General features: G+C 43.0%; 1 protein-coding gene across 4 annotated transcripts in view; it reads left to right on the forward strand.

Annotated features, from left to right (window-relative positions):
• LOC100554970 (G protein-coupled receptor kinase 5) overlaps positions 1 to 25,648 on the forward strand; it is a 67,270-nt gene extending 41,622 nt beyond the window's left edge. Inside the window, exons 4-16 of one of the 4 annotated variants that reach the window (XM_008119668.3) lie at positions 6,419 to 6,496; positions 7,155 to 7,255; positions 8,636 to 8,728; positions 8,815 to 8,878; positions 11,202 to 11,342; positions 12,106 to 12,296; positions 12,564 to 12,601; positions 13,233 to 13,322; positions 14,933 to 15,141; positions 15,747 to 15,884; positions 16,142 to 16,279; positions 23,181 to 23,312; positions 24,536 to 25,648. In XM_008119668.3, the coding sequence (XP_008117875.1) occupies positions 6,419 to 6,496; positions 7,155 to 7,255; positions 8,636 to 8,728; positions 8,815 to 8,878; positions 11,202 to 11,342; positions 12,106 to 12,296; positions 12,564 to 12,601; positions 13,233 to 13,322; positions 14,933 to 15,141; positions 15,747 to 15,884; positions 16,142 to 16,279; positions 23,181 to 23,312; positions 24,536 to 24,625 (1,503 nt within the window). In that variant the 3' untranslated portion in view covers positions 24,626 to 25,648. Of the gene's footprint in view, positions 1 to 6,418; positions 6,497 to 7,154; positions 7,256 to 8,635; positions 8,729 to 8,814; positions 8,879 to 11,201; positions 11,343 to 12,105; positions 12,297 to 12,563; positions 12,602 to 13,232; positions 13,323 to 14,932; positions 15,142 to 15,746; positions 15,885 to 16,141; positions 16,280 to 22,669; positions 23,042 to 23,180; positions 23,313 to 24,535 lie in introns of those variants that run through there. The other 3 variants (XM_062961124.1, XM_062961123.1, XM_062961122.1) reach the window with 3 other exon arrangements.
• The last annotated feature ends 1,391 nt before the right edge of the window (positions 25,649 to 27,039 follow it).

Genomic DNA, 27,039 nt, shown 5'->3' on the forward strand with positions numbered 1-27,039 from the left:
AAACCCAGTTAAGTTTAGGTCAGCCTGCAATGGGTGGGGGAACCAACCCACCCAGCAAATTTTGAACTAGCGTCCAAAAAAAGCTCGGTCTTTTTTTTTTTTCTTATTTGCTTAAGCGTGTTGAACATGAATGACAGGAATGCCGATCTGGTCAGATGGCTGCCAAATGGGAAACACATGGTTTGAAAGTGATATTCCGCAAGGCTGTGACAATCCAAACTTATGAAAAACATGGTTGAAATATGACGATTTTTATAGCTACTTAGAAGTGTTTTCCATGGGTACATCAATCTACACTGTTTAATCAATGCAGCTTGACCCCACTTTAGCTCCCATGGAATCATGAGCTTTGCAGTTTGGTGAGACACCAGCACTCTTTGGCAGAGAAGGATAAAAAATGTCTAAAGTTGCAACTCCCATGATTCTGTAAGATTGAGCCATAGTGGTTAAAGTGGTGTCAAACTTTATTAATTCTACAATGCAGATGCACCCCATTTTAGGATGTTTTAAGATATTTTTTAAAGATGTTTTTAAATTGTTGATTTTAGCCGGTTCTTATAAGCCGCCCCGAGCCCTAGGGGAGTGGCGGCATATAAGTTTGAAAAATAAATAAATAAATAAATAAATAAATAAATAAATAAAAATGTTCTCTGCAGTTTACACCCAAGTAACTGTGATGTGGGTGATGTGGGTGAAATGTCAGGAGAGAATGCTTCTGGAACATGGACATACAACTTGGAAAACTCACAGCAACCCAGTGAGTCTGGTCATGAAAGCCTTTGACAACAAATTAGTTCTTTATCTGCCCAGGTTTTTATTGCTTAGTGGGTTCATTTCACAGCCATAGTCAGGCCAATCCTTGTTCTGTTGCCATTGTTTAACCATTGTCTAAATAGGAACAAATTCTCAGCCATCAGCAGAATGGTTGGGTGTTTTCACAACTTTGCTTCCGCATTTGTCATAAACTGGTGGCTATCTCTCCCGACCATCATCCTATTGACTACTGTTGTTGCTTGTGTGTGTCTCCAACTTGGTTCCAATTTAGGGCAACCTTAAGGCAAATCCATTCCTTGTTCAGCAGCGGTTTTTAATACTAATGATGTTTAATACTTTTTTAAATATTTGTATATTTTAAATTGTAGTGTAATGCTTTTAATGTAAGCCACTTTGAGACTCCTTATGGATAAAAAGTGAGATATAAATAAACATCATCATCATCATTATTGATACAACGACATTGTATGACACAGCAAACAAGATAGATATGCTGGATTTTGTATCACAAGTCATTTAAGACTGTGTGATGTATTTTCGGATGATGCACACAGATCCCAGTAAAGTGGCCTTTTGCAGTTGGCAGATCGTAATTTTGTCAATGTCTATTGTTTCCAAATGCCAGCTGAGATATTTTGGCACGGCACCCAGTGTGCCCATCAAGACCACCTGTACTGGTTTCTGCCAGAGTCTTTGAAGTTCAATCTTGAGGTCCTGATAGCGGCTGAGTTTTTCCTGTTGTTTTTCGTCAATGCGACTGTCACCTGGGGTGGCAGCATCAATTATCCAAACCTTTTTCTTTTTCACAACTGTGATGTCTGGTGTGTTGTGTTCCAGAACTTTGTCAGTCTGGATTCAGAAGTCCCTCAGTATCTTTGCATGTTCATTTTCCACAACCTTTGCAGGTTTGTGATCCCACCAATTCTTTACTGCTGGCAGGTGGTACTTGAGCCATAAGTTCCAATGGATCATTTGGGCCACATAGTTAGTTGTGCCTCTGTTTGTTGTCAGTCTGTGTGATTTTCTTACAGCAGCTGAGGAGATGATCAATGGTTTTGTCAGCTTCTTTATTATTATTATTATTATTATTATTATTATTATTATTATTATTATTATTATTATTGTATGACACAGCAAACAAGATAGATATGCTGGATTTTGTTTCACAAAATCACAAGTCGAACACTTCCCAAGTGTCTAGGACTGTGTGATGTATTATGGAGAATCAAACCAAAACGAAGTCTATACTGGCTCAGTCGTCGCCCAGGATAAAAAGGACCGCTGTGGATGTTGCTGATTCTGGACATCCATCGACAAGTGGGCTACGGAATCAAAATACAAATTAACAGTCACAGAAGTGGCAGAAATATACAATGCCAGAAAACTGCACTATTATTATTATTATTATTATTATTATTATTATTATTATTATTATTATTATTATTATTTTATTATGACACAGCAAACAAGATAGATATGCTGGATTTCATATCACAAAATCACAAGTCGAACACTTCCCAAGTGTCTAGGACTGTGTGATGTATTTTCGGATGATGCATGCAGATCCCAGTAGGGTGGCCTTTTGCAGCTGGCAGATCGTAATTTTGTCAATGTCTATTGTTTCCGAATGCCGGCTGAGATCTTTTGGCACGGCACCCAATGTGCCCATCACCACCGGGACCACCTGCACTGGTTTCTGCCAGAGTCTTTGAAGTACAATCTTGAGGTCCTGATAGCGGCTGAGTTTTTCCTGTGGTTTTTCGTCAATGTGACTGTCACCTGGGATGATCCAAACCTTTTTCTTTTCCACAACTGTGATGTCTGGTGTGTTGTGTTCCAGAACTTTGTCAGTCTGGATTCGGAAGTCCCACAGCATCTTTGCATGCTCATTTTCCAATACTTTTGCAGGTTTGTGATCCCACCAGTTCTTGGCTGCTGGCAGGTGGTACTTGAGGCATAAGTTGCAATGAATCATTTGGGCCACATAGTTGTGCCTCTGTTTGTAGTCTGTCTGTGCAATTTTCTTACAGCAGCTGAGGAGATGATCAATGGTTTCGTCGGTTTCCTTGCACAGTCTGCATTTTGGGTCATCAGCTGATTTTTCGATCTTGGCCTTAATTGCCTTTGTTCTGATGGCTTGCTCCTGGGCTGCAAGGATCAGGCCTTCTGTCTCCTTCTTCAGGGTCCCATTCGTGAGCCATAGCCAGGTCTTCTCCTTATCAGCTTTTCTTTCAATTTTGTCAAGGAATTTTCCATGCAATGTTTTGTTGTGCCAGCTGTCAGCTCTAGTTTATAGTGCGGTTTTCTTGTACTGGTTGTTTGTCTGCTGTGCTTTGAGGAGTTTCTGATTTTTGACTTCAATCAAAGCAGGTTCTTCACTTTGCTTTACATATTCTGCCAGGGCATGTTCTTCTTCTTTGACTGCTTGTTTTACTTGTAAGAATCCTCTGCCGCCTGATCTTCTAGGCAGATATAGCCGGTCAACATCACTGCGAGGGTGCAGTGAATGATGAATGGTCATGAGTTTTCTTGTTTTTCTGTCCAAATTTTCCAGTTCCATCTGTGTCCAATTTATGATACCAGCAGTATATCTTATGACAGGTATGGCCCAGGTGTTTATGGCCTTGATGGTGTTGCCTCCATTGAGCTTGCTTTTGAGATTTTTTCTGACCCTTTGTGTGAATTCTTTACTGTCCACAGTCTTCACATGTTCATGCTTGATGTTGTTCAGCTGTAATATGCCCAGATATTTATAGGCCTCTGGCTGGTGACACTTTATTGTTTGGCCATTAGGCATATTTATGCCCTCACTTTCAATGATTTTTCCCTTCTTCAATGCCACTGTCGAACATTTGTCCAAGCCAAACTCCATGCTGATATCAGTGCTAAAAATTCGGACAGTGTTAGTTAATAATAATAATTATTATTATTATTATTTGCCATTGGCTACCTTTGAGGTTAGCACAGCATGTTTTTCCCCAAAGTCATCCAGATTTGAACCCTGCTTTCCAAAAGTCCTAGGGTGCATCTGCACTGTAGAACCAATGCAGTTTGACACCAATTCAACTGTCTAGGCTCAGGGCTGTGGAATCATGGGGATGTAGTTTTACAAGGCCCATGGGGATGATGATGATCCTCTTGAGCACCCATGCAGCCACAACCAGGACAAAGGCATTCCCTTGGGAGATAAGGCACATTCCTTCCCGTTTATTTCTCATGGTCATAGCTCAGCACCCTTTTCAGTAAGGAAAACACAGATGTCACTTGAGCCTTGGGAATGGCAGTGACCCATAAGTCATCCCAACTATGCAGATCCCGCCAGCTTCCTATTTCGGTCCTTCCGGTGTTTAATAGGGGAGTGGGGAACCTCATTCTTCTTTGGAAAGAAAGAAGGGGGAAAGGCATACACCTGTTCTGCTCTTCAGTTTGTTATTTTGGGGAATTGGGCTGCCTTCCTGTACTCGTATGTAGCAGGTCAGCCTCATATCTGAACCCATAGAAATTATTTTTAAAGTATCAATAGTTACAACTCCATGCCATAGAAAATGAACTGGTGTCACAATGCTATAACTTAGTATAGACTCTAAGGGTATATACAGTAGAGTCTCACATATCCTACATAAACGGGCCGGCAGAACATTGGATAAGCGAAAATGTTGGATAATAAAGAGGGATTAAGGGAGAGACTATTATACATCAAATTACATTATAATTTTACAAATTAAGCTCCAAAAACATCATGTTTTACAACAAATCGACAGAAAAAGCAATCCAAAAGATGGTAACGTTATGTAGTAATTAGTGTATTTATAAATTTAGCACCAAAACATCGCAATATATTGAAAACATTGTCTAAAAAAATTGGCTACTAACAAATCGACAAATAAAGATAGAATTGGATAAAATGAACTTACAGTAGCAACACTGTCGGAAATTAAATCCATAAAAAGTTCAATCCTTGCTGCCTAAAGGAACAGCTGTGGATCAGGGAAGGAGGCAAACTGCTTTGGATAATCCAGAACGTTGGATAAACAAATGTAGGATAAGTGAGAGACTACTGTATATGCATTTATACTATAGAATTGATGCAGTTTGACACTACCTAACTACCCTGTCTCAATGCAATTGAATCCTGAGAGTTGTAATTTGGTGAAGCATCAGCACTCTTTAGGAGAGAAGGATAAAGACCTTGTAAAACTACAAATCCCATGATTTTATGGCCATCAAAGTAGTGTCGATCTGCATTCATTCTACAGTGTAGATGCAGCCAGTGACTGATATGCTGGAAGGAAGCAAGATTATCCCATGTTATATGACATATTATTTATTTATTTATTTGTTTATTTATTTATATTTATTTATTTATTAGACTTGTATACCGCTACTCCCAGTTTGGCTCGGAGCGGTTTACATTAATAGATTAAAACAATACACTTAGCTTTAAAATAACAATAAAAACAACAATAAAAACAACAATATTATCACTCATTTATGCCTTAGCTCTTGCAAAAAGGAACTTCCAAACTCTGGACTTCTCTCCCTCTCATGCCAGCCCAATTAACCCTTCACCTGCTTAATCTCATCCCAGTGAGTTGGGAAGGGATAAGAGTTGGGGATCTTTCCTTGTTTCTCTCGGTCTCCTAGCACCAAGCCCTGTTCCAAAACATTTGAGAGGCAATCTGCAGGTCAGATTTTTATAGCATCAGCCGCTGCGTGATCCTCTTCGAAAGTCAAGCAAACAGTCCCATGCTAATGGCCAGGAAAAAGGGCATCAGAGGGAAAGAAAGAATGTGTAGGGTTTACAAAGGGTCCAGTACAAGCTTGCCAGATCCTGGCCTGTTTTTGAGGCATCAGATCATATATTACTTTGGAAGCCAAGCACAATCTGCTCTGGTTAGTACTTGGATGGGAGACCACCAATGAACGGCAGGTTTTGTAAGCTAGATTTCATAGGAAGGGACTTTTAAAACCATCTCTAAGTATTTTTTGCCCAAGAAAACCCTTTGAAATCCATGGGGTTGCCATAAGTTGACATGCAATGTGTAGTTAAATACATAGCCGGGATGATTAAAGCAGCCTTCATTTTAAAGTTAATACTGAGACCCCAAAGAGATGCTGCCAATCAGATTAAACGGTGGATACATACTACAACATGGCAGGAGGCAGATACCTATAATTGTGTTGATACTTTCCAGTTTTACATTGTTCTGTCATTCCATTATTCTTATTTGCTTACAACCAAAGAGCTTGCATAACAGAAAGAAATACAAACCTGTAATAGACGAGTCAACAAAGCCATAGAGCGATGCACGATACATAATTCCATCAAATTTCAAAGGAGCCCTGTAGTACTTAGTACTTTTTTTCTGGACTTCTGGACTGATACAACTTAACCTGGCCAAGATTTATAGCATCCCGTACTCTTATTAGATGATGGTTTTAACTATACAGTTGGAACTATATATGTACTTTCTTTTTTAAAAAAAACAACTATATATACTGGGAAAAAGTACCGGTAACTAGAAAAGAAGGATTCCTCATTAGATGTGTGGTCAAGTATTCCTCAAGGTTTCCAGAACCTCAGCTATGGCAGGAGGAAGAACAACAATTTAGTATGTTTTGATTATCTTCTTTTCTCTCTCAGGCAGAATATGAGCTTTCCCCAGATGAAAAGCGCAAGGAGATGGGAGAAGGCATTATTCATCAGTTTTTCAAGCCTGGGGTATGTATTTTGTCTATATGAGATACGGCTGGTGGTGAAGAGTCATGCTTTCTATGAAAGACTCAATTCCAGAAATATTGGAGATGTAGATATTTGGTTAATTTTAACCTGCATTTTAACGATGTGTATCTTGTTATATGCATTGTAATCGTCTTGTGTTTTTGGACAGATGATGATGATGATAATGATATATAATATTTAAATAAATATAATAATAGTATTATATTTATTTATACCCTGCTTTATCTCTCCCAAAGGAGACTCAAAGGAGATAAAAGCCTCCGCATACAGCATATTATTACCCATTTATCACACTTGCAACATTGGTACATTTGGTTCAATGCCATGAAATTCTGGGAATGCATGAACACACTTTTGCAGAGACGGCTAAAGACCTTGCAAAACTATAACTGCCATAATTCCATGACATTTAAACTCGGCAGTTAAAGTGGTGTCAAACTGCAGTAATTCTGCAGTGTGCATGCACCATTAATTCAGTCTACTGATACTGAACCAAAAGGAGCAAACATAGGGAATGTTCCGGATTTTGGTGTTTTATGGTGGGAGTTTTAGACTGAAATTCTCCACTCACAATGGTCTGGATTTATTATGGGTTGTGACGATTGCCCCTTGCGGCTGATGTTGTTTTCTTGTTTAGTCCCTGGGCTACATGTCAGAGATCAGCCAATCCCTCATGACTTCGTGCATGGAGAACCTACAGAGAAGCCCTTGCAAAGACCTCTTCAGCAGTTGCGTGCAGTGAGTGTTGGGTCCTCTGGGCAGGACGAAAAGGGAGGATGAATTAGGGTGGCCGTGTATATTTATATTTGGATGTACTGTATATACTCCTGTATAAGTTGGCTTCATGTATTTGTCGATAGTAGGTTTGGGGGCCAAAACTATAGGTTTTGATATGAACCTTGGATAATCAAGGGTCATTCTGGAAAGGAATCTGGTCCTACCCAAGCATTAATAAAAGCTAAAAATGGTGCCATGGAGGAGAGAGTAGAAAAAGTCAGTGCTTCTTCCCTTATACTCAGAGATGGTTCCTTAGAAATGCACCTAGAGCAGGGATGGGCAACTTGTGATTCTCCAAAAGTTGTTGGATTCTAACTCCCAGCGTTCCTCAGTGTCGTCTGTAGGAGTTGCAGTCTAACATTCTTTGAAGGTCACACTTCATCTAATTTTATGCATGTAGAGCACTTATAAAAAAGGTAAAGGTTTCCCCTGACGTCTAGTCATGTCTCTGGGGGTTGGTGCTCATCTCAATTTCTAAGCCGATGAGCCGGCATTGTCCTTAGACACCTCCAAGGTCATGTGGCTGGCATGACTGCATGGAGTGCCGTTACCTTCCCGCCGGAGTGGTACCTATTGATCTACTCACATTGGCATGTTTTCAAACTGCTAGGTTGGCAGAAGCTGGAGCTAACAGCAGGCACTCACTCCGCTCCCAGGATTTGAACCTGGGACCTTTCAGTCTGCAAGTTCAGCAGCTCAGTGCTTTAACACACTGAGCCACCGGGGCTCCTAGAGCATTTATAACCAGCTAATAATAATAATAATAATAATAATAATAATAATAATAATAATAAAACCTTTATCCTTATATCCCGCCACCATCTGCCTGAAGGGACTTGGGGTGGCTTACACTTGGACAAGCCCGAACGACAACATAGCATAACATTACATGCACAGAATTTAACAGTAAATTAAAACATTTCAACAATAAACAAATACGACATAACATAACAATTACTTTAAAAGCCTGAGTATCAATTTTTACGCACGACAAGAGGTGACTAGTGCAGAGCTCAAGGGTCCATAGGTAAAATCAGAGTGAATAAAGGAGGAACATGGGGACAGGTTCCATTAAAGTGCTATATCATATGGGATAAGGAACAGTGATAAAGTGCCATACAGTTTTGTAAACATAGACAGATAACAGTCTGATGACAAGTCTGATGGGCTTATTCATTCAAACGCGCTCCGGAATATCCATGTTTTCAATTCCCGGTGGAAGATGGGCAAAGAGGGAGCCAACCTGATCTCCTTATGCACAAGTACTTGTATTTCTGTCAATTGGGGTCTCATGTAAGCTATCCCTCTGTCAGGCCTTTCTTAATTGCAACTCTTTCATAGGCGCTTGCATGAATACCTGAGCGGAGCCCCATTTACGAACTATCAAGACAGCATGTATTTTGACAGATTCCTCCAGTGGAAATGTTTGGAAAGGTAAGGCAATGAGCACTCACTGATGTAACCAAGAATGTTTTTTTTTTTTAAGTACGTCGTTTTTGAGTTCCTTTTTGTCTTTGTAGACAATCAGTGACCAAAGACACCTTCAGGCAATACCGGATTCTTGGCAAAGGAGGTTTCGGAGAGGTAAGTTGGGGAAAGTTCTGGTTCCGTCTGCTATTGTTAAAAGCCTTGGGGTTGTGTTGGACTCATCGCTGATAATGGAGGCCCAGATCACTGCCATAAGTAAGCAGGCCTTTTTTCATCTTCGCCAGGCAAGGAAATTGGCACCCTACCTTTCGACAGAAGCATTGGCAATGGTAATCCATGCAACAGTCACCACTAGGCTGGATTATTGTAACACCTTATACACCGGCCTTCCGAAGACAAAAACCCATAAGATCCAAATGGTCCAAAATGCGGCGGCCAGGCTGCTGGGGGGATCATCTATAAGATTCCATATTACACCGATTCTGAAACAACTGCATTGGCTACCAATAGAACATTGGGTCTCTTACAAGATACTGGTCCTGACATTTAGAGCTCGAAATAGCCAAGGACCATTATATCTTAGGGACCGCCTCATTCCTTTCTTCCATCAGTGGTCACCTCGATCCTCCCAGGAAAATCTCCTATACGTACCGGGCCCTAGGGAGGTATACCTGGAAGCTACAAGGTGTAGAGCCTTTTCGACCGATGCTCCAATTCTGTGGAACTCATTGCCTCCATATGTTAGAGCAATATCGGAGTTCCAACCTTTTGGAAAAGCACTCAAGACTTGGCTGTTTGGTTGTGCATTTAAGTAAATCAGATCTAATTTGCCAAATAGTCACTGTTGAATGTTTTTAGGTTGAATGTTTATATGTTGAATGTTTTTATATTGTGGAATGATATTTTAAATTGTAAGTTGCTTGGAGCACTCTGGTGGAGAGCGACTAATTAAGAAATAAAGTGAAGTGAAGTGAAGTGAAGAAGTAAGTTGCTTCTCTTAGATGGAGGCACTTCTAGATTGTTGAAACCTCAAATATGCATTGATCATATATTTGTTGTTAAGTTATAATATAGGTGGTGTTAACACATGACAAATGTTTGTTACTAACAGTGACCATTGGAGGGTCCATAGCTGAGACCACATGTTGAAAGAGATATCTCATGTCTTGGAGGCTACTTAAATTCTTAGTGACACTCCAAACTCTAACCTGGATCCTTCAGAGTAATCCTTGAGAACTTTGGGAAACATGGTGGCCTGGACAATATTTACGTCTGTTTGTGTGGCCAGGGATGCTTTTGATCTGTTTCTTCCAAAAGGAAGGAGGTGTTATGAAACTGCAACTGGACTAATACTGGTAGCCAGATTTTGTTCATTTTCATGGTTTCTTCCTTTCTGTTGAAATTATCCACATGCTTGTGGATTTCTTTTTCCCCCCAATATGGTTTTATTGTAAACACAGGTAGAATAATATCAAAATATATCACAATTTCAAAATACATATCAAATGTTACTTTCTTGATATTCTTAACTTTTCCGATTCCATCTTTATCTTCCACCTGTGTCTATTTGGTATTACACCCCTCCCCCCCTCCTTGTGGATTTCAATGACTTCTCTGTTTAGTCGGACATGGTGGTTGTTCGAGTGGTCCAGTCAGGCTTTGAAGCTGCAAGGCCATTCAATGCAAATCAAGGTGGCCAGTTGGAACATTCTCACTTGCCTTAAACAGACAAGTTCTTTCTCCCACCCTGGACTTTCCACAGATATATAAAGCCCACTTGCCTAGTTTCCAACAGACCTCACAACCTCTGAGGATGCCTGCCATAGATGTGGGTGAAACATCAGGAGAGAATGCTTCTGGAATATGGCCATACAGCCCAGAAAACTCACAGCAACCCAGTGATTCCGGCCATGAAAGCCTTTGACAACACATCTGTGTTGAGTTTCAATTTATTGATCCACTGTGTATTGCATTGCTGATCCGAAGCACTGATTCAGCACTTCCATGGTGTCTCTGGTATCAGATGTAAATAAGGAAACAACCAAATGTTATTATTGTACAGGAGCCACTTGTGACTTTGCTTTAAAAAGCAACAGTGACAAAAGAAACATACACAAACCGAGTGCCACTGATTTGAAAGTGGTCTCCTAGCGCCACCTTCTGGCATCCAGTTTCTGAGGCCGAATGAAACATGGTATAAACCAATGTTATGGGATTCTGGAATTTGTTTTTTCATTAGGCACTAGCAGAAAAAAACTAAAGACCTCATAAAACTACAGCTCCCATGAATCCATGGCATTGAACCATGGCAGCTAAAATAGTGTCAAACTACATTAATTCTACAATATTTTGTGTTTCCTGTATATAATTTTTGAAGCTCTCTTGTGGAGTCAAAAGCAGGCCATTTATATAATAAAAATCCATCTATTCTTTTAATGTGCTCTCAGATAGTGAGATTGTAGCCACCTCTCGCCTCTAGGTTTGCGCATGCCAGGTGCGAGCCACAGGGAAGATGTATGCCTGCAAGAAACTGGAGAAGAAGCGCATCAAGAAACGGAAAGGGGAGGCCATGGCACTGAATGAGAAGCAGATCCTGGAAAAAGTCAACAGTCGATTTGTGGTATGCCTAAGAGGGCAGGGCTGATTTGTTGATGATGGCATTACTTAGCATCTGTCCAAGGCTGAATGCTTTTGGGTGGCTCCATCGGGTGCCCTTTCCATTATGCACATGTTACCAACAATGGCACATGTATTGTTGGCCAGGAGCACAGGAAGAATTGGATGGTAGCATTTCCTTCCCAGTAATTTATTCATATCAGAGCTTGAAAAATTTACCTTTTTGAACTACAGTAGAGTCTCACTTATCCAAGCTAAACGGGCCGGCAGAAGCTTGGATAAGCGAATATCTTGGATAATAAGGAGAGATTAATGAAAAGCCTATTAAACATCAAATTAGGTTATGATTTTACAAATTAAGCACCAAAACATCATGTTACACAACAAATTTTACAGAAAAAGTAGCTCAATATGCAGTAATGTTATGTTGTAATTACTGTATTTACGAATTTAGCAACAAAATATCACAATATATTGAAAACATTGACTACAAAAATGGCTTGGATAATCCAGAGGATTGGGTAAGCGAGGCTTGGATAAGTGAGACTCTACTGTATATGTCAAAATCATGCGGTCAGTATGACCAATTAACAATGTCTGGGGGTTTGGGGGAGGTGTAGTCCCAAAATGGAATGTTTCCAGAATTCCTGCAGATCTGTTCCTAATCAGTGTAGGTTAACTTCCCTAACCAAGCCTCATCCAAATGTCCACACGTTCTAATGGATGATCTAATCCAAAATATCTAATCTTCTTTTGCATGCTCATAGGTCAGCTTGGCTTACGCCTATGAGACCAAGGATGCTCTCTGTCTGGTCCTCACCATCATGAACGGAGGTGACTTGAAGTTCCACATTTACAACATGGGCAACTCTGGCTTTGACAACGAACGGGTCACCTTTTATGCTGCAGAGATCTGCTGTGGCCTTGAGCATTTGCACCAGGAGGGCATTGTGTACAGGTGAGAAAGAGGTGGGCATAGTTTCCTGTGTCCCAGATAGCAAGGATGAGAAAAGTGAAAGATGGTGGGGACGGGAGCCTTTCTTTAGTTTTGAAGAGTTGAGATTCTGTGAGGTTGAGGGATCAGTGTTGTTTGTTCGTTGCCTTCGCTGGAGCTTCTTTTCAGTCACAATTCATGGTGTGCATGTTAAGGATTAATTGTGCTGTCCTTTTCAACACCTTTCTCACCTCCTTCTCATTCTGGCTTGTGACTTATCTCTCCCTGCAGGGACTTGAAGCCTGAGAACATTCTTCTGGACGATGATGGTAAGTAGTAGGTATTAGACCTGCCTTGTTTGCTTCAGAACTTTTGACCATGTTACCCTCATAATTAATTACTTGTCTGAGGACAGACAACTACAGTAGGAATCCTGTATGTTGCTGGGCATTCCCAGCATCCTAGGAAAGCTATACCAGTTACTGAAGTCTGGCATTAACGTTCTATTGGCTCTTCAATAGGATTGCCTTTCCATGTCCAATCTGTACTTAGATTTCCTCCTGTCTTGACACAGATGTGTGTATAAGCAAAACACTGCAGTTTGCAGAGCTCTCACTTTAGCCCACCAAGCAATCATATGCCCTCCTTCAAGATAGATTCCTCCACCTTCCTCACTCCACCAATATTCTGTGGACACTCAGTAGACTCTCCTCTCCATTCTTGCTTCCTTTTTCCAAATTGCACTCTCAAACAGCATATGCACTGGAGGAGCCATAGCCCAATGGGTCCTTCAGCATGTGAAGTATTTCCTCTACCATTGGGAAATAGCTTCTGTCCTATTATAGTTGATGTCAGTGATCTCCCCCCCAGACGATGTGTTCCTCCGTTCTCCAGAGCACCATCTGCCACTTGGCCAAAGCATGGCCTTGATCACTGTTCCCTCTCCATTCATACCTCTAGGTCACATCCGAATCTCAGATTTGGGGTTGGCCATCAAGATTGCAGAAGGGGACACCATCCGTGGGCGTGTTGGAACAGTAGGCTATATGGGTATGTATTGGAAGAACCATTCCAAATCCAAGTATCTTCTGACTGAGAGAAGGAACTGGTCAGTCCAGTTGGAGTAGCTTCACAACATTGTTGTTCCAAAAAGGGGGGCGGGGGAGAGAAGAGGGTTTTGGTTGCAGTACCATTTCGATACTGTGCTTGTTGCTTTGATTTTATTTATTTATTTACTTACTCACTTAGATCATTTATATCCTGCTCTTCTCACCCCACAGGGGACTCAGAGTGGGATATCTGTGCATTTTGTATTTAGCTCATGAGGTAGCACCCAAAAGTTGCAGTCATACTAAGCAGCTCAGGCAGATGAATCCTGAAATCTAGTCGTCAGAGCAAACTTAAGTTAACCAGCTAACTTTGGTTCATGCACAAAATGATTTAAAATATTGTGTATGGAGTGACTTTCAGGCTATGTGTAAAAGATGCATATGTGTCAGGACCCAGGCTGCAGAGCACCAATAACCTTACACAGAGGCCAGAATCTATCTAATATCTTTATTAAAGAAATATATAAAGTCAATTAAAACAAGTGAAGAATATAGTTCAGAATCAGACCTTTCAGATAAGGTCAAATATAGTCCAGAAAAGTATTGTCCAATATAAGATATTAGAGTTCAAAGTTTTAATCCACTTGACCGAAACACACACTTTGCCAAGCAATAGTGTGGGGAAATAACAGTCTTTAAAGTCCAATGAAGCTTGACTACAAGGCTGGAAATAAACTTAATTCTTGACTTGATCCAAGACTTGAAACGAGGCAAACATGAAGCATGAACAAAGTCCGTGGCAAACTGTGAGACAAGGAAGACTTGAAACTTGATCCGGGAAGCAGGGAACAGGGATTACGAAGTCCACACACGATCTCTCTCCTCAAGCTGATCAATTGACTCCGCAAAGTTTCCCTTGCGACAAACACCTATATTGGGTCTCGTTTTCCCGCCAACAGAACTCTTTCCCTAGAGAACGAGAAGCGAAACCCAACTCTGTCCAGATGCATGACTCCTTAGAATTTCCCAAGGGAAGCAGACCTAATCAGCCAGTTGTTTGGCAGCGATTCTCAGGCTTCGGCGATTAGCTTCTCTGACTCCTCTATCTCTAGTATAATTGTCCCTCCGGGAAAACGGGGGGGAGTTCTGCCCAAGGCCTGTTTGGCTGAATTCTTGAGAGCAAACATCCTCCAGGTGGAGAGGCTCCGGCTCTGGCTGAACCGGCAAAAATCCCATGTTTTCCTCTTCGTCTGCCACAATAGTACTAGGAACAGGACTACAAGGCCCATGAGTCATCACAATATGAAACATACATAAATTTCATATTTAGACCTAAATTCCATCTTCAAGATATCTCACTGTGGATCTCATCCACATAGAGGTATTCCAAAATCTTTTTTTAAAAAAAATCCAAAATACTTCTCACTCCAAGGATTTTGGATAAGGGATAGCCAACCAACCATAATTTCAGACTGTTTGAAATTGTGGGAGTTTAAGTCCAAAACACCTGGAGAGCCAAACTTTTCCTGTGCCTGACCTAGAACCTTGACATCCACTGCTCCCCATCACCTTGGTAGGCCTTGACAGCCAACCTCTTTTCTTCTTCTCCAGCTCCAGAGGTGATTAACAATGAGCGATACTCCTTCAGCCCCGACTGGTGGGGACTGGGCTGCCTCATCTATGAGATGATCGAGGGCCAGTCCCCTTTCCGAGCCCGGAAGGAGCGGGTGAAGAGGGAGGAAGTGGAGAAGCGGGTGCAGGAGGAGCAGGAGCAATATTCAGACAAGTTCTCAGAAGACACCAAGGCCATCTGCAAGGTGGTGAGTGGAGAATCTGTGCTGAGATTTGCTGGGATCATGAAGTACCTCTCGGACTTTTTGGTGCCAGCAATTTAGCCCAGTTAGTGTCTAGTTAGGGAGGGCTCATGATCCTAGCAAGTTGGCATCTCAAAACAGCAGGATGAGGTATCTTCTTGCTTAGACCACAATTTACCATTGTCTGTGAGTGGTGTTCGAGAATACTAGTATGAAACCATCTTTTTCAAACAGATTTTACAAAATGCAACTGACTCCTGCTTTTACAATCATGTGTTGAGCAAGGGTGTGTGTGTGTGTGTGTGTGTGTGTGTGTGTGTGTGTGTGTGTGTGAATACTGACCACATGTATGGACCACAGAGCTATGCATCGGGGATGGGATCCACCATGGAATCATGAAAGTGTTGCCAATTCCAGACATGAATTGGCTCTATCACTGAATAGTTTGAAAGAGCTCCAGGTTTTTGCATGCTGAAGGCAAACAAATTGGCTCCTGTCTTCATAAAGGAGATTTCCCAAAGGATACACATTTATTTGCTAGTGGTTATGCAGGTGACATTGTGGTTGAAAACATCTTGATTAATCCTAGTCTCTTCATTCTCCCTTCCCAGCTCTTGACCAAAGATCCTAAGCAGCGACTTGGAAGCAAAGGAGATGGTGCTGTCCAAGTGAAGCTACACCCGTTCTTCAAAAACATCAACTTCAAGCGTCTGGAAGCTGGGATCATGAAACCCACATTTGTACCTGATGTAGGTTCGGATCAAACAAGAGTGAGACAATTGCTGGTTTGCGCTGGCTATACTTATTACATGGACACTCAGGAGTGGAGTAGGACTAAGAATAGAATTGCCGATCCTGTACTATTACTGGAGATTTAGGTTTTCCTTTGCATTATGTTTTCATATTCTGCCCAGTATACTTTTAAATATCTCCTGCTAACTAAATTGTGCCTTTCTTGATGTTTGGGGATTCCAAACTTACCAAGACTTCTTTATCTGTCCCATAGCCTCGGGCCGTATACTGCAAAGATGTGTTGGACATTGAACAGTTCTCTACTGTGAAGGGTGTCAACTTAGACCAAACTGACAATGACTTCTATGCCAAATTTGCAACAGGCAGTGTTCCCATCCCTTGGCAGAACGAGGTAAGAAACTGGATAAATAAAACTGAAAAATAAGTAAAGGTAAAGGTTTCCCCTGACGTTAAGTCCAGTCATGTCTGACTCTGGGGGTTGGTGCTCATCTCCATTTCTAAGCCGAAGAGCCAGCGTTGTCCATAGACACCTCCAAGGTCATGTGGCCGGCATGACTGCATGGAGCGCCGTTACCTTCCCACTGGAACTGTACCTATTGATCTAGTCACATTGGCATGTTTTCGAACTGCTAGGTTGGCAGAAGCTGGAGCTAATAGCGGGCACTCACTCCGCTCCCAGGATATGAACCTGGGACCTTTCGGTCTGAAAGTTCAGCAGCTCAGTGCTTTAACTCACTTTGCCACCGGGGCTCCAAAACTGAAAAATAGCAACCATTAAAAGGAAACCACTTAAAGGCAATTCAACGGCTGCATTTTCCTGTCATGCAAACTATTATTAGCTGCTAAAAATAATAAAGACTGAAGAGATGCCACCTCATGCAACAATGCAACAATTGTGGTGGTTTCTTGTGGTGTAGGTTTATATTAGTTGTTTATTACAGTACGTACTACAGACTCTAGCTGCAGGTGAACCGGAAAAAGTTGCCCTATGATATGTTCGTGGTAGAGGTTTCAAGATCTTCTGACTCCAGCAATGGGATTGTATAGGGAATGTTGACCAAAGACAGGCTAGGAAAATAAATACAGTAGAGTCTCACTTATCCAACAGAAATGGGCTGGCAGAACGTTGGATAAGTGAATATGTTGGATAATAAGGAGGAATTAAGGAAAAGCCTATTAAACATCAAATTAGGTTATGATTTTACAAATTAAGCACCAAAACATCATGTTATACAACAAATTTGACAGAAAAAATAGTTCAATACGCAGTAATGTTATGTTGTAATTACTGTATTTACGAATTTAGCATCAAAATATCACAATGGTTTGAAAACATTGACTACAAAAATGCGTTGGATAATCCAGAACGTTGGATAAGTGAGACTCTAGGCATATTGCCCAGCCGCTTGCTTCTTTCCATCTCATGCTGTGTCTATTTTCTTCCTATAATACCTTCCAGGTTAAGGGCGTCTAGCACAGAATTTGAAAAAAGTTGCTCTTTTTTGCTATAATCTCTCAGCCCACTGTCATGGAACCCAGTTACAGGGCTTTGGTAATTCAGCCCTGTAACTGGGAGTCATAACATAAACAATCCCAGGAGCACCTGGCAGAAGAAGATAGAATATGCCTGGGAACTTGGGGCCGAAAGTATAAACAATTATAATTGGTCTAGTGTGTGAAAATGGTAGTAATGTGATATTGGGGGTGGGACTTGATGATGATATTTACGTGTGGTGTTACGTAGCATCAAAAGTTATAAAAATAGTTGTATGTAAACATTGAGTCATTCCTGACTTTTCCAAAGTCATGTATTCTTCAATAAAGATTGGATTTGAGAGCAGTTATCTCTGATCTGCGTTCAGGCTGATCCTTTGAAGTGAGCAGGACAATTAAGTCAGGAATCCCGTTCTCACCCTCCTGCAAATTTGCAGTGAAGTGATAATGAGCAGGGAAGGAGATCAAAGCCATGACGGAGCAAAGGGGCCTTCGCTGGGAGCTCGGCCGTTGGCAGAAGAGACATTGCAAGCCATAGCTTCCTCTACGGGGTACCCCAAGCCGGACGGCGTGACCCAGAGGGTTCCCAGAGGGGGAAGAGGCGTTCCGGCGGCGGCAGAAACCAGTTGGGGATCTGGAGGAAGCATGCCGGAGACCGTGGCCCTGCGGTTATCCATCCTGGAAACTCATTTATCCAGGCTATCGGATACCGTGGGGAGAATAGTGCCAATATTGGAAGAGAATCTCCAAAAAGAGCACATCCGATATGGCGCCGAGAGAGAGCCAGGCAAAGGAGGCGATTGGAGCCAGAGGGGACAGCGAGCTTCAACGCAGAGTCCCGCGGCGGCAAGGGACGAGGGAGACGAGGAATATTGGCAAGAGCTGGAGTTCCGGGACAGAATGGCGCGCGAAGTGGAGCGCCAGCAAGCTCTGGGAATTCTGAGGCCGCCAACCCCAACAGAGCTCCCAACCCCCCGAATGGGCGTCGGAGTAGAAAGACCACTGGGGCCAGGGATCGGGTCCAGTGGATTAGCTGACGAAGGCGGAGAGGAGCAGGAGATCCAGGAAGAGGAGGAGGATGTGCCGTACGACGAGGAAGGGCGAGATGCGGGGGCTACAGCGAGGCCAGTATGCGGATGGGGGGAAGGGCCGACAGCGGCGGCAGGATTTCGGGAGCCGCGCAGAATGACCACCGGAGTGGGGCGCGGCGTGTTCCAAGGGGCCATCCAAGGAAACCCGATGCAAACCTTCCCCATGCCTCCCAGACAGCATCAACGGGCCGCCGAATGGATGCCGAGAAGGGAAGATCTCAAGCTAGAATACGGAGGGGAATCAGCCGAACTGAACTTTTTTCTAATTAGCATCAGGGGATACATGGAAGACAATGCACACACATTCCCCTCCGAAGCAAGCAGGGTTCGGGCCATCGGCAACACACTAAAGAGAGGAGCGGCCAGCTGGTATGTGCAACTACATGCCAGACAGGACCCATGCCTGAGGTCAGTGCCCCGCTTCCTCGCCGCACTGGAAAACCGGTTCAGAGACCGGCTAGAGCAATTGAGAGCCCGAGACCAGCTTAAAGGAATAAAGCAGAGGGACAAAACGGTGCCCGAGTACGCAGAGGAATTCCTCAACCTCGCGGAAAGGGTGCCAGAGTGGTCCGAAGTAACCAAAGTGGAAATATTTAAAGAGGGACTACGCCCCGAGGTTTTCAGCTGGGCAGCGCACAGAGATGACCCCGAAACGTTACAGGGATGGATTCAACTAGCGGGGCGCGTTGAATCCACCCTAGCCCAAGTAAAGCGCTTCAGGAGCAGCGGCGGCCAGCAAAGACCGGTGGCGAGAGGTCGAGGAGAAACGAGGAAGCAGGAAGGACCCGGAGGGAGACCGGGGATTCCCTCCAGAGGAGATGACAACAAACCTAAACCGGGATGCTTTGTATGTGGGAAGACGGGCCATCGAGCAGCAGAATGCTGGGCCCGGAAGGGGGGGGCGCCAAAACCCTCAAAGCCCAAGCCAGCAACCGGGAGGCGTGCGGAGGAGGAGGTGCAAGCCCCAGAATCTTCAGAAAAATTGGTGAGTCGGGACAAACGCATGATAGTAGTGCCAATCTGCCTCTCGGGGCTAGAGAATCGGGCCACCTGCAAGGCATTTGTGGATTGTGGTTGTTCCAGGAATATTATAACTCCAGAGTTAGCAGGAGCGTTGAAATGCCAGCAGATGGCGCTTGACTCCCCAATTGCGTTTTCGCAGCTAGACGGATCAGTTGCTACTGGGGAAGTATCTACAAAGGAAATACGGGAGGTCCCATGTAAAATAGGCAAATGGGAAGGAAGAATATCCTTTGTGATAGCCCCTATTGCCACATACCACGTAATATTAGGGATACCATGGCTCGAACAGGCAAATCCCGAAGTAGATTGGAGAGGAAAGAGCCTAGCATTTAAAGAACAGCAGACGCAATGGGAGATAAGCAAGATTGCAGAAGAGGAGGACGAGGGAGATGAAGAAGGTGAAATAGACCCACAGCTATTGCCACCTGAATACAGAGACTTTGTGGATGTGTTCAATCAGAAAGAGGCAAGTAAATTACCTCCCAAAAGGAATATAGAAGTAGAAATTGAAATAACCCCCGGAGCAAACTTACCAAAACCAAAAGTGTATCCCATGTCTGTGCAGGAGAAGGAGGAATTGAGGAAATACATTGATAAAAACCTGGCGCGGGGCTTCATTAAGCCATCCAATTCTCCTCTCGGGGCCCCAGTGTTATTCAGGAGAAAGAAAGACAACTCCCTAAGATTGTGCATTGATTATCGAAATTTAAATGCAATTACTAAGGACAATAAATACCCTATGCCCTTAGTAAAGGATTTAATTACCGTATTGAAAAAAGGGAGCATATTTACTAAACTTGATTTAATTGAAGCATATCATAAATTAAGGATCAAACCGGAGGATACTTGGAAAACTGCATTTTCCTGCGCATTCGGCCATTTTGAATATAAAATTTTACCTTTCGGATTAAAAAATGGAGGCGGGTGCTTTATGCAGCTTATAAATGAAATACTGCACCCATTGTTGTACAGAGGGGTATTCATATTTCTTGATGATATCTTGATTGTGACTGAAGATAAGGAAAAGCACGTGAAATTGGTCCGGGAAGTTTTGCAGAGACTAAGAGAAGCAAAGCTGTACGTAAAACTGTCCAAATGTGAATTTAATAAAACTCAAATTGACTTTCTGGGGTATCGGATATCTCCAGAAGGGTTAGCTATGGATCCAGCTAAAGTATCAGATGTAAAAGAATGGGGAGTGCCTCAAACAAGGAGGCAATTGCAATCGTTTCTGGGGTTTGCAAATTTTTATAGATCCTTCATAAAAGGCTTCGCGCAAATAACCGCACCCCTTACTGAACTTTTAAAAACAAAAGGGAAAGGAGAGACAGCAAAAGTAAAAGCTCCTGGCGCCAAACTAAGTTGGACGCCAGAATGCCAAAAGGCATTTGAAACCCTAAAAGAATGCTTCACAGAAGGACCCATTCTAAAACACCCCGATATCAGGAGCCCTTTCATAATCCATTGCGATGCCTCAGACTGTGCGTATGGGGCAGTACTATTGCAAAAGGATCAAAATGGGAACTTAAAACCCTGTGGATATTTGTCCCGGAAGTTCAGCGAAACTGAAAAATGTTGGCCGATATGGGAAAAAGAGGCGCTAGCCATATTAAAAGCCTTAGAATGCTGGCGACACTTTCTCGAAGGAAGCGGAATCCCATTTGAAATTTGGTCTGACCATAAGAACCTCCAGTATTTAAAGTCCCCTCGAAAATTGTCCCCCAAACAGATTAGATGGGCACAATACTTCAGCAGGTTCGATTTCCAATTAAAGTTTTTTCAAGGGAAGCAGAATGTCTTGGCAGATGCTCTTTCACGCATGCCTCAACACGAAGGAATACCCACAGCAAAAGAGGGAACAATATTCTCTGATAAACAATGGGGCTTAGCTGTCAGAACAAGAGCACAAACCCAAAAGGAGAACACTGCTATGGTTGAACTCGACGGAAAAGATAATTGGGGAAACGAGCTGAAACAGTCTTATGAAGGAGACCAGTGGATCGCATCCAATGCAGAACAGGGGGAGCAGAAGGGGGGATTTTGGTTTGTGAACAAGAAACTGTATATCCCAGCAACATTAAGGATCAAGATTTTGCATCGTTTTCACAATAACCAGAGCGCTGGTCATACAGGAATTACAAAAACAACAAAAGCAATAGCAAAACATTGCTGGTGGCCAGGGATGAGGAAGGACATAAAAAATCATGTTGTTCAATGTGATGATTGTGCCAGAAATAAATCGAGAGGAGGGAAGCCAATGGGATTATTACAAACAGTAGCAGAACCTACCAGACCTTGGGAATGTGTAGCTATGGACTTTGTGGGGGAACTACCGGTTAGCAAAGGACATCGTTATATTTGGACAGTATTGGACCTGTTTTCTAAACAGGCCCACTTTATAGCACTGACGAAACTACCATCAGCCGAGAAACTAGCTGAATTGTACATAAACCACATTTACAAACTGCATGGATGTCCCAGTAGAGTGGTCAGTGACAGAGGAGTACAATTCACAGCAAAATTTTGGGGAAAATTCCTGGAAATGCTAGGAGCAGAAAGGAGTTTAAGTTCTGCTTTTCACCCCATGACAAATGGGGCGGTAGAACGTACTCAGCAGACACTTGGGCAGTTCCTTCGAATGTACTCTAACATGAGACAAAATGACTGGTCTCGGTGGTTGGCTTTTGCAGAACTAGCTTTTAATTCGACTATACATTCAGCAACAAATAAAACCCCCTTTGAAGTAGTTTACGGGTATGAAATACAGCCTCTGCCCCAGCTGCCAAGATGGACAGAGAATGAGGGAACAGAGGCAGGGAAATGGAAAGCGCAAATGATGGAATGCTGGAGTCAAGTGACTGCATCCTTAAAAGAAGCACATAAAAAGTATAAAGTATTCGCAGACAGAAAGAGGGTGGAAGGTGATAAATTGGAGAAAGGAGATTTAGTGTGGCTAAGTACCCAAAACATCAAACTGGGGCTACCTTCGAAAAAATTGGGCCCTAAATATATTGGACCATTTAGAATACAGGGTGTTATCAACGAGGTGACTTTCCAGTTGGCATTGCCAAAAAGTTTAGGGAAAATACACCCTGTATTCCATCGTAGCTTACTGAAAAAATATATGGGTACTTTGGACAAAATGGACACATAGAATTATTGTTTTGTTTCAGACTTGTGATGAAAGAAGAACCGAAGAGGAGGACGAAGAAAAGGAGGGCACCATGTCATGGAACCCAGTTACAGGGCTTTGGTAATTCAGCCCTGTAACTGGGAGTCATAACATAAACAATCCCAGGAGCACCTGGCAGAAGAAGATAGAATATGCCTGGGAACTTGGGGCCGAAAGTATAAACAATTATAATTGGTCTAGTGTGTGAAAATGGTAGTAATGTGATATTGGGGGTGGGACTTGATGATGATATTTACGTGTGGTGTTACGTAGCATCAAAAGTTATAAAAATAGTTGTATGTAAACATTGAGTCATTCCTGACTTTTCCAAAGTCATGTATTCTTCAATAAAGATTGGATTTGAGAGCAGTTATCTCTGATCTGCGTTCAGACTGATCCTTTGAAGTGAGCAGGACAGCCCACTGTGCTGGCATTGGGAATTCTAGGAGTTTTAGTTTCAAGGAGACAGCATTCACATTCAAATTTACAGAATGTTTTGTTTTGTTATCCAGATGATTGAGACAGAATGCTTTAAAGATCTCAATGTTTTTGGACCAAATGGCACCCGATCCCCAGACCTCGACTGGAAGCAGCTTCCGGACCCACCCAAGCGCAGCCTTCTCCAGCGGCTTTTCCGACGTAATGTAAGTCCGTGCTCCTTATCTTCATATGATCAGTTGCACCTTTTCTGCTTTCTGTCTGTGCTGCAACATGTGATTGTACTGAGCATGTTCAGACTCAGGACTCTATTTTGTATTCAGTCTACCATACACCTCAGTGGAGGTGGATGCATGTGCTGTTTGCATCACACCTCAGTGGAGCTGGATGCCTATTGCTGTTTGGACCTCACTAGAGAAGTATGACTTATGGACTTCAGTGAGTACCACTATACCTAAAGACTATGGACAATTGATTAAGAATGATACCCTGTCTACTCAACTACATCCTATCTATAACTGAACTTAAAAAAGAAATGTGCCTGCACAGTTAATTAATACAAGATGTTTGTGAGTAAACAAGATACGTTATTTTTCAAAGAAGACTGGTTTTTTAAAATCTCTGAGTGCATATTATAAACTAAGAGGTTTCAAAGGAGTGTATATCATTACAATTACAACTGCAATTTCAACTTCAAAGAAACAACCATCCTCTGCTAACCAAATATATTTTTGTAGTGATGTGTCTTTGTCCTTGGCAGTTCAAAGACATGGTTCTTCAGTTTAACAGCTGAGCTACCTGTGTGCCATTACATGAATGCTTATGAATATCACTTGTTCAAAGGGTTGACTTCTAACAAGGTCATGCTTTTCTTGACTAGTGGTTTTCAAGAGGTGGTCTCCACATGTTCATGGAGATTCACATTTGCCAAATGGGTATGACATCATGTTTCCTTTTCAATAACGTTATGATTGACATTTATTTCCAAAGGAATATGTGCCCAGAGGGAGCCCTGGTGACAAAGTGCGTTAAAGCACTGAACTGGAGACTGAAAGGTCCCAGGTTCAAACCCCGGGAGCAGCGTGAGCGGCCGCTGTTAGCTCCAGCTCCTGCCAACCTAGCAGTTCGAAAACATGCCAATGTGAGTAGATCAATAGGTACTGCTCCGGCGGGAAGGTAACGGCGCTCCATGCAGTCATGCTGGCCACATGACCTTGGAGGTGTCTACGAACAACGCCAGCTCTTTGGCTTAGAAATGGAGATGAGCACCAACTCCCAGAGTCAGACATGACTGGACTTAACGTCAGAGGAAACCTTTACCTTTACCTATGTGCCCAGAGACTGGGTACAGCTATTTCCAATGCAATCCAGCGGAGCTTTTCTGAGCCTTGGACTGAGCTGACATCTCTCTCTCTATTTTTCTTTGTAGCCGAGCGACTTCGCCATCAGCGCCAACGCACACTCCAACCTGCCGACGGCTCCCTCACCGGCTCGGCCCACAGCGCAGGCTCCTTCCTGACCCCGCTTCCCTTTACCTGGAGGTCCCCTGGAGCCACCACTGGTCTTTTTCCTTCTCGGGGTTGCCTTAGACCCGTTGCGGAAACAGCTTTTGAGAGGCTTTGCTACCAGCGAGGAGATCATGAGTATGGACACAGCCTTTGGTTCTTTGGGATGGCCGGGGACTCAAGAGTCCAGACACTTCCTGGTGCTGACACGGATCACGGTGCCATCCAGACCCTCAATGGACTTGGTTTCCCCAAAGCTCTTCCTGTCGCTCTTTGTGAAAATCTCCCTTCTGTTTTTATTTCCCCTGCACTTTGACCACACAGCGAACCTCCACCAGTGCCTCCACTTCTTCACGCAGACAAGACTTAGATGGAGAACTTTGTCTTCTTCTTTGGAGGCAACCAGAAGATGGAGACTGGTGGCCAAAAATGGCTTGGAGGAGTGGCGAAATGAGACATCGACTGAGTTAGAATGGTGCCTTGGGGACTGAAGTTGCTGGATGGAGCTCAAGACTCTCTAGAGTGCCATCTGATCACACCTATACATGTCCGCATGCATGCACACAGACTTGTGCATATTAAATTATCTCTTAATGGTTCATTCAGGGTTTTTTCCCCCAGGAATCCCCTCCTTATAGTCTCAGAACAATTATATAGCCAGGGCCCTATGGGTCAAAGGCCTGAAGGCTATTCCAAACCAAGAGGACTAAGCTGGGCAGAAAGAGCTTCCCTTTAAAGGGTCATGGATGGAACAGCTGACTAAGAGTCAGGATGCAGGGGAGCGTGGTTCAGATTGCATTTAGAAGTGAAATGACCTGGTTTGCACCTCCCAGACTCATGGCCGGATTGGAACACAGTTCATGCCTGGATTTTGCCCCTTTCTGGATTTTGCAGTGTGGGTTCTCAGCTTTAAATGGACCAAAAGTACATATAAGTTGCGTATTTTGTGATAAAAGACCTATAAGATGCATACAAATTCAGCAGTGATTTTTTTAAAAAATAAAAACACCCCACAGATTATTGTGGGGAAAACCGTTGAGCTGAGTAATAAATGAAATTTATAATGCAAAATTGAGAAAATATTTACACGGTTGCACACAGCTTACATAAACACACACAGAGATGGGGAGGGGGACATACTTTCATGTTTGGAAATTAAGACAGTATCGTTAGTAAAAGGAGCTGGTCTTTTGCCTTCTCGGGGTTGCATTAGACCCATTGTTTAAACAGGATGCAACTGCTTTGCTACCATTAAGGTGAAATGAAAAGGTTTTCTTCCTCATTCACTTTCCTCTTTCCCAAAGCTGAACCCACCTCTTAAAAATTGAGAATTTGCATCCTCATCCTCTTCCTGCAGATGATCCATGAAAAGTGAAGGCATAGGATCAGACTCTGGGATTTTGGGAATCTAGTCAGTGATCATGAGCAACAAATCCTAGTTGCATTTGGACCCCGGTGCACAATGGGTTAAACCCTTGTGCCGGCAGGACTGCTGACCAAAAGGTTGTCGGTTTGAATGTGGGGAGCGGGTTGAGCTCCCGTCTGTCAGCTCCAGCTTCACATATGGGAACATGAGAGAAGCCTCCTATAGGATGGTAAAACACCCAAGCATCCTCTGGGCAACATCCTTGAAGAGGGCCAATTCTCTCACACCAGAAGAGACTTGCGTTTCTCAAGTCGCTTCTGACATGAAAAAAAAATGGACTGCAATTCCCATGAATCCCTTAGGAACTTTCTTTCAAAAAAAAAGTCATATCTCTGCAATGGATACGTGATTCACAGCTGAAGGAAATGCAGATGAAAGAAGCCGTCTGACTCCACCTGGCTTTCGACTGCAATCCTGGGAGCCCAGAGAGCACTTCCAAGTCTTGAAAAAGCATGATTCAACCTACTGACAGATAAACCAGGGCCAAAGGAGTGTTTCATTTCCATCTACGGTCAAGGCTAGATTCTCCCCAATGGCCAATGCCTTTGAATCCTTTTCTTTTTTACCCAAGGCCATCGCTTCTTCTGAAGGACAGGGGAAGATAGGGTCTATTTTTACTGGGCTCCTCTTTATCTTATCATTGGGTGGCCTTTTGACCTGGCCTGTGAAGGGCCTGCTCCAAGCTCTGTGCTTTGGCTTTCTTTAAGTTTCCAACACACAAACAGATCCAACCTTGGGAAGGAGTTTTGCTTGCTGAGGGTCCAGGGAGTTTCTCCAGAACAACCGCCCAGCAGCTAGCCTTGGATAGGAATGGCACTTTTGCTTGCTTTTGTTCCCAGCTTGCAAAAAAGAAATCTTGAGGTGAGCTATTTTGAGCCATTGAAAGGGAGAAAATCACCATTCACTTGAAAGCCCAACTTTTTGGCTTTTCTGGAGACCCTTGAGATGTGCACAACACCAGGGTTCTATTACTATCATTGGTGCTAGAAGTACAGACAATTA

Source organism: Anolis carolinensis, unplaced genomic scaffold, assembly GCF_035594765.1.
Source record: "Anolis carolinensis isolate JA03-04 unplaced genomic scaffold, rAnoCar3.1.pri scaffold_8, whole genome shotgun sequence".
Taxonomy (NCBI): domain Eukaryota; kingdom Metazoa; phylum Chordata; class Lepidosauria; order Squamata; family Dactyloidae; genus Anolis; species Anolis carolinensis.